The sequence below is a fragment of the Ranitomeya variabilis genome, chromosome 1 (assembly GCF_051348905.1).
Source record: "Ranitomeya variabilis isolate aRanVar5 chromosome 1, aRanVar5.hap1, whole genome shotgun sequence".
NCBI lineage: Eukaryota > Metazoa > Chordata > Amphibia > Anura > Dendrobatidae > Ranitomeya > Ranitomeya variabilis.
The window spans coordinates 478,549,239-478,561,754 of NC_135232.1; the positions used below are offsets into that span (position 1 = coordinate 478,549,239).

Genomic DNA, 12,516 nt, shown 5'->3' on the forward strand with positions numbered 1-12,516 from the left:
TAAAAAATATATATATATATATATATATATATATATATATATATACAAAGGATTTTACAAAGGGGGGAAGACAATACAGAGTATACAATTACATAAAATAAAACAGGATTAACAAAATAACTTGCTACAACTGAATCACAGAGATGATTCAGTTTAGTAAAGTAGAGCACTTTGTTTGGAGACAATAAGTGAGCTGGATTGGATTCATGCATACACCGATGTGTATCTCTCTACAGAAACACATCATAATTTGTCTGGACATTTTATCAGCACCTGAGTTACACCCCCCTCGTGATGACCTCACGTGGGCTGGGTTGTGGGATATCTTCAGGATTTTATGAAATTCCCAACTTATGCAATATCTTCATTCCTTATGATCGCAGAAGTTTGAGATAGCCGCCATATTTTTTTTTATCAGGATTTTATTGTTACCCGGAGACCAAACATGACATAGCTGTTGTCAGCAATCTGCCCACTATTGATTTGTGGCTTATAGGTAGGGGTTGCAGTTATGAAAAAACATGCATCTTCCCTAAATAGCCCTGAAGCTGAAAAGGTATGTCCCATCACTATTGGATCTATACAAACCCCAATAGTCATAATTTTATTTTGTAGACCCCAAGTCTGGGAGGGAAATAATAGCTTATTTCCCTTCTCTATGTGTACACAAATACACCCTTGTTAGCCAACCCTCTGAAAAGACCTTTCCTGCCTTAATTACCTGTCCAATCTATATACCTTTGTCTATGCACAATAAACATCCTCGTTGGCATTTCCGGGGTCTTTCAATTCAAAAAGGAGCTGCCTGCATGTTAATTAAGATTATGACTATCCAGCTATACCTAATTACCTGCTTTTTTAAGCCCATTGTACCAGTCTAATTCTAGGAGACTCAGACTGTCCACTATTTTTGCTACTGCAATTCAGTGGGAGAGGAGGAAAAGGGAAGTTCAGAGATTTTAATATTTTTTGATGACCCCTCCCCCTCTTTGGAGGTAGCGTGGAGCTGATTTACAGATTGCCCACTGGCGTACCTTATGGCCCACTCTTCCAAGATCCCACAATAACTTCTTCCGGAATTTGGAGATGAGCTTCTCAGCAAGATCACTCCACGGTGTGAAATGGCTGAGTTCTCACTTACCAAAGAACACAATATCCTTATGCAAATTCACAGGATTAACCTTTGCAATGCAAGACATGTCAAATCTGGGAGGGTTGTCCAGAAGATATTGGGCAACCAACTGTCCCAGATCAGTTCCCAACAATACATTTGTGGGGAGAGTCTTGGACATTCTCACTTCCCTTATCCCTCTCCCTGCACCCCAATCCAGGACAGGCCGGGTCATCAGTAAGGGACAGCGAACACCCCCAAACCCAGTCAGGGTCTTTCCATGTATATGTTTCTCCGGTAGCACAAACTCAGGATGGATAAAGGTACATTTTACGTCAGTGTCCTTAAGCCCAACAGTAATGGTGTTGCCCACAGTAACCAGTTGCAAATTCTCATGTTGCCTCCCAACCACACCACCCACAAAAAGAATAGCTATACTAATCCCCTGGGCCTCAGGTGTGGCGTTCATCTGTCTCTCTGGGCAGGTGAGGCTGATCTGAAGTTTGGTCACAGGTACAGCATCGCCAGGAGTCAGACGCAGGCCAGGTTCTGGAAGACGGAGCAGGACCCCCTGAGAGCCGCCTGGCAGGGCATTAGGAGTGGTTGTTTGCTAACCCCCCTTTCTAGCTGGTGACAGCTGACTTCTGCACCGCCTGTGTATGATTGACCTCATAGGCATCTGCGATCTGTGCAGCCTCCTGGTCCAGCACGAACTGTCACACCTCGACAGGGCAGAGCTGAAGAAACTGGTCCTTCAGTTCTTCAAAGGTGGTGACTGCCAGTCATAGGGCCTACTGCTCAAAGTTGGTTCTGAGTCCATCCACCATATCATTATAGCTGTCATGTGATCCACATTGGAAGGCCCACAACTTTTTGCACTACTCTTCTGGGGTCGGTTGGTACTTTTTTATCAGGGCCTGTTTGATGGCCTCATAGTCTCCGTCTTGGTCTTGAGGGAGAGAGGCTAACACCTCCACAGTTTTGTCTCTGTGCCCTGGGTTCAAATTTTGGGCTCACGGGTCCTCAGGCAGCTGGTACCGTCTGTAGGTCTTTTTAAACCCCCGCAGAAATATGTCCAAGTCCCCTTCCTTGTCCATTGCTGGACTCATTGCTCGATGGGGTGGCTCTTTGCATCTTTATTTGTGCCAACGCCAGAAGGTACTCTCACTTCCCGCTCGGCCTGAGCCTGTCGGTACTGCTGAATCAGGTTCAGACGTCCCTCACGATTATTTGCGTCGAGTTGCTGCAAAGCCATCTGCAGGAGGAGGTCCATACTACCCTGGTTGTGGCCCGTGGAGTCAATCTGTCTCATTTTCAGAGGACAATAAGAGTATCTTTAAATTGCTGGTTAAACTGGGGCTCTAAAACTGCAGCTATCATTGCCATCACAGCCAGCGGGGTGGGGTCAAATCTCAACACACCCACTGTTATCTTTGACAGACGATTAACGAAGATGGCCGCAGGCGGTTTCCACTAATAGGCCGGTTATCGGGAAACTAACAGTGAGTATATGGTATATACACCTCCGATTCCAATGCATGGGATATATATATACCCCAATACAGTCTCTGCAAACTCCACAATAACCCCAGACTTACTATCTGCCACCACAAGTCATTTTTTTATATAGGCAGACTGGAAGTCTGGTTCTGGTTCGGGTAGCATATGGCTTCAGGGTGTGGGTTACAGAGCAAAAAGAACAGAACTATTACATTTTATATTTAATCCAAAACTATTTGTGTCTTATAGACAAGGACTACAGTTATGAAAAAACATGCATCTTCTTCTATTCGTCCTGAAGCTGAACAGCTATGCCCCATCACTATCAGATCTATACAAGCCCCAATACTTTATAATAATACATTAATTTTCTTTCGGAGACCCAAAGTCTTGGAGGGGAGCAATAGATTCTTCCACTTCTCTGTCTTATGTGTAAACACATGTACCCTTGTTATCCAACCCTATGAAGTACTTTCCTGCCTTAATTACCTATCCTGTTGTGATTTTGCTTTTTGCTCCCTCTAGTGGTCATTAGTGATTTGACTCTGGAGCGTCTGTCTTTTCCTATATCCTCACCTGGGCCGTTAGTTCAGGGGCGTTGCTATATAAGCTCCCTGGACCTTCAGTTCAATGCCTGGCATCGTTGAAATCAGAGCTAATCTGTTGTGCTCTTGTCCTCTGATCCTGGTTCCTGTTTTTCAAGCTAAGTCTGCTTCTTTGCTTTTTGCTTTTGTTTTGTTTGGTATTTTTGTCCAGCTTGTTCCTATCTGTATCCTGACCTTTGCTGGAAGCTCTAGGGGGCTGGTGTTCTCCCCCCGGACCGTTAGACGGTTCGGGGGTTCTTGAATCTCCAGCGTGGATTTTTATAGGGTTTTTGTTGACCAGATAAGTTATCTTGCTTTATTCTGCTATTAGTAAGCTGGCCTCTCTTTGCTGAACCTGGTTCATTTCTGTGTTTGTCATTTCCTCTTACCTCACCGTTATTATTTGTGGGGGGCTTGTATCTTGCTTTGGGGTCCCTTTCTCTGGAGGCAAGAGAGGTCTTTGTTTTCTTCTCCTAGGGGTAGTTAGATTCTCCGGCTGGCGCGAGTCATCTAGCGATCACCGTAGGCATGATCCCCGGCTACTTCTAGTGTTGGCGTTAGGAGTAGCTATTTGGTCAACCCAGTTACCACAGCCCTATGAGCTGGATTTTTGTATCTTGCAGACTTACACGTTCCTCTGAGACCCTGTCCACTGGGGTCATAACAGTATGCCAGGCCAGTATTAAATGTTTAATGCATTGCAGAAGTGGGATTATACGAAAGAAAATTGAGGGTTTTTTTTTTTCCCTCTCTCATTTTTTTTTTTCTTTTCCCCTTTACCTCAGAGTGGCTTAAGCTTGCTGCAGACATGAATGTCCAGACCTTGATTACAAGTGTGGACCAGCTTGCCGCTCGTGTGCAGGGTATACAAGATTATGTTACCAGATATCCTAGGTCTGAACCCAAGATTCCGATTCCTGAACTGTTTTCAGGAGACCGATTTAAGTTTAGGAATTTCAGGAATAATTGTAAATTATTTTTGTCCCTGAAACCTTGTTCGTCTGGAGACTCTGCTCAACAAGTAAAAATTGTTATTTCATTCTTACTGGGTGACCCTCAGGATTGGGCTTTTTCGTTGGCGCCAGGAGATCCGGCATTGGCTGATATTGATGCGTTTTTTCTGGCGCTCGGTTTACTTTATGAGGAACCCAATCTTGAGATTCAGGCAGAGAAAACCTTGCTGGCTATGTCTCAAGGCCAGGACGAGGCAGAGGTGTATTGCCAAAAATTTCAGAAATGGTCCGTGCTGACACATTGGAACGAGTGTGCACTGGCCGCTAATTTTAGAAATGGCCTTTCTGAGGCCATTAAGAATGTTATGGTGGGTTTTCCCATTCCCACAGGTCTGAATGATACCATGTCCCTGGCTATTCAAATTGACCGGCGGTTGCGGGAGCGCAAAACCGCAAATTCCCTCATGTTGTTGTCTGAACAGACACCTGATGTGATGCAATGTGATAGAAAAACCGCAAATTCCCTCATGGTGTTGTCTGAACAGACACCTGATTTAATGCAATGTGATAGAATCCTGACTAGAAATGAGAGGAAAATTCATAGACGCCGGAATGGCTTGTGCTACTACTGTGGTGATTCTACACATGTTATCTCAGCATGCTCTAAACGTATATCTAAGGTTGTTAGTCCTGTCACCGTTGGTAATTTGCATCCTAAGTTTATTCTGTCTGTAACTTTGATTTGCTCACTGTCATCTTATCCTGTCATGGCGTTTGTAGATTCAGGTGCTGCCCTGAGTCTTATGGATCTCTCATTTGCTAAGCGCTGTGGTTTTATTCTTGAACCATTAGAAAATCCTATCCCTCTTAGGGGTATTGATGCTACGCCATTGGCAGAAAATAAGCCGCAGTATTGGACACAGGTTACCATGTGCATGACTCCTGAACACCGCGAGGTGATACGTTTTCTCGTTCTACATAAAATGCATGATTTGGTTGTTTTGGGGCTGCCATGGTTACAGACCCATAATCCAGTCCTTGACTGGAAGGCTATGTCAGTGTCTAGTTGGGGCTGTCGTGGTATTCATGAGGATTCCCTGCCTGTGTCTATTGCTTCTTCTACGCCTTCGGAAGTTCCGGAGTACTTGTCTGATTATCAGGATGTCTTTAGCGAGTCCAGGTCCAGTGCATTGCCTCCTCATAGGGAATGTGACTGTGCAATAGATTTGATTCCAGGCAGTAAATTTCCTAAGGGAAGACTGTTTAATCTGTCGATACCTGAACATACCGCTATGCGTTCATATATCAAGGAGTCTCTGGAGAAAGGACACATCCGTCCGTCTTCTTCCCCTCTTGGTGCGGGATTCTTTTTTGTGGCTAAAAAGGACGGATCTTTGAGGCCTTGTATTGACTATCGGCTTTTAAATAAGATCACTGTCAAATTTCAGTATCCTTTGCCGCTGTTGTCTGACTTGTTTGCCCGGATTAAAGGTGCCAAGTGGTTTACCAAGATAGACCTTCGTGGTGCGTACAACCTTGTGCGCATTAAGCAAGGGGATGAATGGAAAACCGCATTCAATACGCCCGAAGGTCATTTTGAGTACTTGGTGATGCCTTTTGGGCTCTCTAATGCCCCTTCAGTTTTTCAGTCCTTTATGCATGACATTTTCCGGAACTATCTGGATAAATTTCTGATCGTTTATCTGGATGATATTCTGGTTTTTTCTGATAATTGGGACTCGCATGTGGAGCAGGTCAGGATGGTCTTTAAAATTTTGCGTGAAAATTCTTTGTTTGTCAAGGGCTCAAAGTGTCTTTTTGGTGTACAGAAGGTTCCCTTTTTGGGGTTCATTTTTTCCCCTTCTGCTGTGGAGATGGACCCAGTCAAGGTCCGAGCTATTCTTGATTGGACTCAGCCCTCGTCAGTTAAGAGTCTTCAGAAGTTCTTGGGTTTCGCTAACTTCTACCGTCGTTTTATCGCTAACTTTTCTAGCATTGTGAAACCTTTGACGGATATGACCAAGAAGGGCTCCGATGTGGTTAATTGGGCTCCTGCTGCCGTGGAGGCTTTCCAGGAGTTGAAACGTCGGTTTACTTCGGCGCCTGTTTTGTGCCAGCCTGATGTCTCGCTTCCCTTTCAAGTTGAGGTGGATGCTTCAGAGATTGGAGCAGGGGCCGTTTTGTCGCAGAGAGGCCCTGGTTACTCTGTTATGAGACCTTGCGCCTTTTTCTCTAGGAAGTTTTCGCCTGCGGAGCGAAATTATGATGTGGGCAATCGGGAGTTGTTGGCCATGAAATGGGCATTTGAGGAGTGGCGTCATTGGCTCGAGGGTGCTAAGCATCGTGTGGTGGTCTTGACTGATCACAAAAATCTGATGTATCTCGAGTCTGCTAAACGCCTGAATCCTAGACAGGCCCGCTGGTCATTGTTTTTCTCCCGTTTTGACTTTGTTGTCTCGTATTTACCAGGTTCAAAGAATGTGAAGGCCGATGCTCTTTCCAGGAGCTTTGTGCCTGATGCTCCTGGAGTCGCTGAACCTGTTGGTATTCTTAAGGATGGTATTATCTTGTCAGCTATTTCTCCAGATCTGCGACGTGTGTTGCAGAGATTTCAGGCTGATAGGCCTGATTCTTGTCCACCTGACAGACTGTTTGTGCCTGATAAGTGGACCAGCAGAGTCATTTCCGAGGTTCATTCCTCGGTGTTGGCAGGTCACCCAGGAATTTTTGGCACCAGAGATCTGGTGGCCAGATCCTTTTGGTGGCCTTCCTTGTCTAGGGATGTGCGGTCATTTGTGCAGTCCTGTGGGACTTGTGCTCGAGCTAAGCCTTGCTGTTCTCGTGCCAGCGGGTTGCTCTTGCCCTTGCCTGTCCCTAAGAGACCTTGGACACATATCTCCATGGATTTCATTTCTGATCTTCCGGTGTCTCAGGGCATGTCTGTTATCTGGGTGATATGTGATCGCTTCTCCAAGATGGTCCATTTGGTTCCTTTGCCTAAACTGCCTTCCTCTTCCGATCTGGTTCCTGTGTTTTTCCAGAACGTGGTTCGGTTGCACGGCATCCCTGAGAATATTGTGTCAGACAGAGGATCCCAGTTCGTTTCCAGATTCTGGCGATCCTTTTGTAGTAGGATGGGCATTGACTTGTCGTTTTCGTCTGCTTTCCATCCTCAGACTAATGGACAGACGGAGCGAACTAATCAGACTTTGGAGGCTTATTTGAGGTGTTTTGTCTCTGCTGATCAGGACGATTGGGTGACCTTCTTGCCGTTAGCTGAGTTTGCCCTTAATAATCGGGCTAGTTCCGCCACCTTGGTTTCGCCGTTTTTCTGCAACTCTGGTTTCCACCCTCGTTTTTCTTCGGGTCATGTGGAACCTTCTGACTGCCCTGGGGTGGATTCTGTGGTGGATAGGTTGCAGCGGATCTGGAATCTTGTGGTGGACAACTTGAAGTTGTCACAGGAGAGGGCTCAGCGCTTTGCCAACCGCCGCCGCGGTGTGGGTCCCCGACTACGTGTTGGGGATTTGGTGTGGCTTTCTTCCCGCTTTGTTCCTATGAAGGTTTCCTCTCCCAAATTTAAACCTCGTTTTATTGGTCCTTACAAGATATTGGAAATTCTTAATCCTGTGTCCTTTCGCCTGGATCTTCCTGTGTCGTTTGCTATCCACAACGTGTTTCATAGGTCCTTGTTGCGGCGGTACGTTGTGCCTGTGGTTCCTTCTGCTGAGCCTCCTGCTCCGGTGTTGGTTGAGGGCGAGTTGGAGTACGTGGTGGAGAAGATCTTGGATTCTCGTCTCTCCAGGCGGAGGCTTCAGTACCTGGTCAAGTGGAAGGGCTATGGTCAGGAAGATAATTCCTGGGTGGTCGCCTCTGATGTTCATGCGGCCGATTTAGTTCGTGCCTTTCACGCCGCTCATCCTGATCGCCCTGGTGGTCGTGGTGAGGGTTCGGTGACCCCTCACTAAGGGGGGGGTACTGTTGTGATTTTGCTTTTTGCTCCCTCTAGTGGTCATTAGTGATTTGACTCTGGAGCGTCTGTCTTTTCCTATATCCTCACCTGGGCCGTTAGTTCAGGGGCGTTGCTATATAAGCTCCCTGGACCTTCAGTTCAATGCCTGGCATCGTTGAAATCAGAGCTAATCTGTTGTGCTCTTGTCCTCTGATCCTGGTTCCTGTTTTTCAAGCTAAGTCTGCTTCTTTGCTTTTTGCTTTTGTTTTGTTTGGTATTTTTGTCCAGCTTGTTCCTATCTGTATCCTGACCTTTGCTGGAAGCTCTAGGGGGCTGGTGTTCTCCCCCCGGACCGTTAGACGGTTCGGGGGTTCTTGAATCTCCAGCGTGGATTTTTATAGGGTTTTTGTTGACCAGATAAGTTATCTTGCTTTATTCTGCTATTAGTAAGCTGGCCTCTCTTTGCTGAACCTGGTTCATTTCTGTGTTTGTCATTTCCTCTTACCTCACCGTTATTATTTGTGGGGGGGCTTGTATCTTGCTTTGGGGTCCCTTTCTCTGGAGGCAAGAGAGGTCTTTGTTTTCTTCTCCTAGGGGTAGTTAGATTCTCCGGCTGGCGCGAGTCATCTAGCGATCACCGTAGGCATGATCCCCGGCTACTTCTAGTGTTGGCGTTAGGAGTAGCTATTTGGTCAACCCAGTTACCACAGCCCTATGAGCTGGATTTTTGTATCTTGCAGACTTACACGTTCCTCTGAGACCCTGTCCACTGGGGTCATAACACTATCCTATTTACAGTGGGTGAAATAAGTATTTGATCCCTTGCTGATTTTCTAAGTTTGCCCACTGACAAAGACATGAACAGTCTATAATTTTAAGGGAAGGTTAATTTTAACATTGAGAGAGAGAATATCAAAAATAAAATCCAGAAAGTCACATTGTTATAAATTATATACATTTATGTGTATTTTGCAGTGAGAAATAAGTATTTGATCCCCTACCAAACATTAAGGGTTCTGGCTCCTACAGACCAGTTAGATGCTCCTAATCAACTCGTTACCTACATTAAGGACAGCAGTTTTACATCTTGACCTTTATAAAAGACTCGCTTTATAAGGATGTCAGTGATAAGATCATAGGCCTGCACAAAGCTGGAATGGGCTACAAAATCATACGTAAGGCGCTGGGTGAGAAGGAGACAACTGTTGGTGCAATAGTAAGAAAATTGAACAAATACAAAATGACTGTCAATTGTCATCGATCTGGGGCACCATGCAAAATCTCACCTCGTGGAGTATCCTTGATCATGAGGAAAATGAGAGATCAGCCTAAAACTACACGGGGCGAACTTGTTAATGATCTCAAGGCAGCTGGGACCACAGTCACCAAGAATTCCATTGGTAACACATTACGCCCTAAAGGTTTAAAATCTTTCAGTGCCCGCAATGTCCCCCTGCTCAAGAAGGCACATGTGCAGGCCTGTCTGAAGTTTACAAATGAACACCTGGATGATTCTGTGAGTGACTGCGAGAAGGTGCTGTGGTCAGATGAGGCAAAGATTGAGCTCTTTGGCATTAACTCAACTCGCCATTTTTGGAGGAAGAGAAATTCTGCCTATGACCCAAAGAACACTGTCCCCACTATCAAGCATTAAGGTGGAAACATTATTAGTGATGAGCGAATATACTCGTTACTTGAGATTTCTCGAGCATGCTCGGGGGTCCTCCGAGTATTTTTTAGTGCTCGGAGATTTAGTTCTTGTCGCAGCTGAATGATTTACATCTGTTCTCTGCTAAGGGCACAAGACTACTTCACCACATCAATGGGTCTTCCAGCAAGACAATGGCTCAAAACATACAGCCAAGGCAACAAAGGAGTGGATCAAAAAGAAGCACATTAAGGTCATGGAGTGGCCTAGCCAGTCTCCAGACCTAAATCCCATAAAAAACTTATGGAGGGAGTTGAAGCTCCGAGTTGCCAAGCAACAGTCTCAAAATCTTAATGATTTAGAGATGATCTGCAAAGAGGAGTGGACCAAAATTCCTCCTGACATGTGCGCAAACTTCATCAACTACAAAAAACGTCTGACTGCTGTGCATGCCAACAAGGGTTTTGCCACCAAGTATTAAGTCTTGTTTGCCAGAGGGATTAAATACTTATTTCTCACCGCAAAATGCAAATAAATTTATATAATTTATACAATGTGATTTTTTGGATTTTATTTTGGATATTCTATCTCTCAATGTTAAAATTAACCTACCCTTAAAATTATAGACTGTTCATGTCTTTGTCATTGGTAAACTTACAAAATCAGCAAGGGATCAAATACTTTTTTCCACCACTGTATATACATTTGTATACGCACAACAGACATCCTTGTTGGCATTGCTGGGGTCTTTCACTTCAAGAAGGAGCTGCAGTCATGTTAAATAAGGGTATGTGCACACGTTGCGGATTTCCTGCAGAGCCGCAGTGTTTTTTACCGTGCAGAAATACTGCAGATCTGCAAGTGATTTACAGTACAATGTAAATCAGAATGAGAAAAAAACGCTGTGCTAATGGTGCGGAATATTCTGTGCGGAAACGTTGCGGATTAAAAGAAGTAGCATGTCACTACTTTTTTGCGGATCTGCAGCGTTTTTGTACCCATTCCATTATAGAAATCCGCAGGGGTAAAAAACTCAAGAAATCCGCAGCAAATCCGCACAAAAAAACGCGACAAATCCGCACCTGCGTTTTCTACCAAGAGATGCAGAATCCGCACAAAAAATTCCTTAGGTTAATCCGCAACGTGGGCACATAGCCTAAGGCTTCTTTCACACGTCCGTCGGTACGCGGCCGTCGCTAAGCGTCGACCCGACGAACGTTGTGAAAATTTGGCACAACGTGGGCAGCCGATGCAGCTTTTCAACGCATCCGCTGCACATTCTAAACTCCCGGGGAGAAGGGGGCGGAGTTCCGGCCGCGCATGCGCGGTAGGAAATGCAGAATCCGACGTACGAAAAAACATTGAACGTTTTTTCGTGACGACGGTCCGCAAAACACGATGCATCCAGTGCGCGACGGACTCGACATATGGCCATACGTCGCGATCCGTCGGCAATACAAGTCTATGGGAAAAAAACGCATCCTGTGGGCACATTTGCAGGATGCGTTTTTTCCCAAAACGACGTATTGCGACGGAGGCCAAACGACGCAAGTGTGAAAGTAGCCTAAGATTGTCAAGACCAGTCTAATTCTAGGAGACTTGGACAGTCAGCTATTTTTGCTACTGCAATTCCGTGTGACAGGAGGAGAAGGGAGGGGGTGAATGCCCCCTCATTAGTGGCTTCAGAGATTTTAATATTTTCTATGACACTCTATGAACAGTCCAGGTTCTAAGTGAAAATAATAAATACCCACAGGCAAAAAAACACACTGCAAAATGCTGCATGTGTCCTGCCTGCATTTTAGTGTAAATATATGGTAGATTAACCATCTTACCATATGAGGAGCCTTGAATTTCCTTCGATATCATTGATCTGATGGTTGGTGTAGGGATTAATGAAAATATCATCACTATTCGAGCTGAGAAGTATATTAAAAAATGTCAGTGCAAAAATATTTGAGAAGAATAGTGCAGCATATAATTTCATAATTTTCTGCTGAGCAAAAATTACATTATTCAAATTATTCTTAAATATTCAGTTAAAGGAAAGTACAGTAAACACTTGCCCGTAAATAATTTGGGTTATAAAGTCAAGGATTGTGCACAGATAGTAAGTAATATCTTGCGATCTAGAAAAAGATGCAAACGTGCAGATAAGGCTATGATCACACTTTGCATTTTTGCTTCATTTTCTTGCAGCGTGTTATGCAAATGAAGCAAAAGATATGAGATTTCAGAAACTTTATACTTATGCTTGTCTTTTTCCTTGACTCAATTGGAAAATTACAGTGTTTTAGAAATCAGCAGCATGTCAATTCTTTCAGCATTTTTTCACCCATAGAAAGTAATGAGAACGTGCAAAAATGCAACTAAGCTTTTTTGTAGCAGTTTTGGTGAATAAAACGAACATTATTAAGTAGTTATTGCAGAGAAATCACATAAACAATCCACACCAAGAGGATGCAGCAAAAAAAAAAAAAAAAAGTTGCAAAAATGCTGTGAAACCAACAAAAAATGGGTGTTTTGAACGTTTTTCCTACCAAGAGAGTAGTTTTTGACAGCTGGAAAAAAAAACGCTGGAAAAATGCAACAATTTCCCAAAATTTTATGCAGGTCCTCTTGTTACTCTAGTTTATAACTATTCTAGGTTCTTTAAAGTAGCGACCTTTTGCTTTGAAGACTGCTTTGCACACTCTTGGCATTCTCTTGATGAGCTTCAAGAGGTAGTCACCAAAAATGTTTTTTACTTCACAGGTGTGCCCTGTCAG

At 44.4% G+C, this 12,516-nt stretch overlaps 1 protein-coding gene across 1 annotated transcript in view; it reads right to left on the reverse strand.

Moving 5' to 3' along the window:
* The window catches only part of LOC143765011 (solute carrier family 46 member 2-like), a 43,738-nt gene that overhangs the window by 5,585 nt on the left and 25,637 nt on the right, over positions 1 to 12,516 (reverse strand). Inside the window, exon 3 of the mRNA XM_077251222.1 lies at positions 11,584 to 11,667. Within this exon, the coding sequence (XP_077107337.1) occupies positions 11,584 to 11,667 (84 nt within the window). The remainder of the gene's footprint in view (positions 1 to 11,583; positions 11,668 to 12,516) is intronic.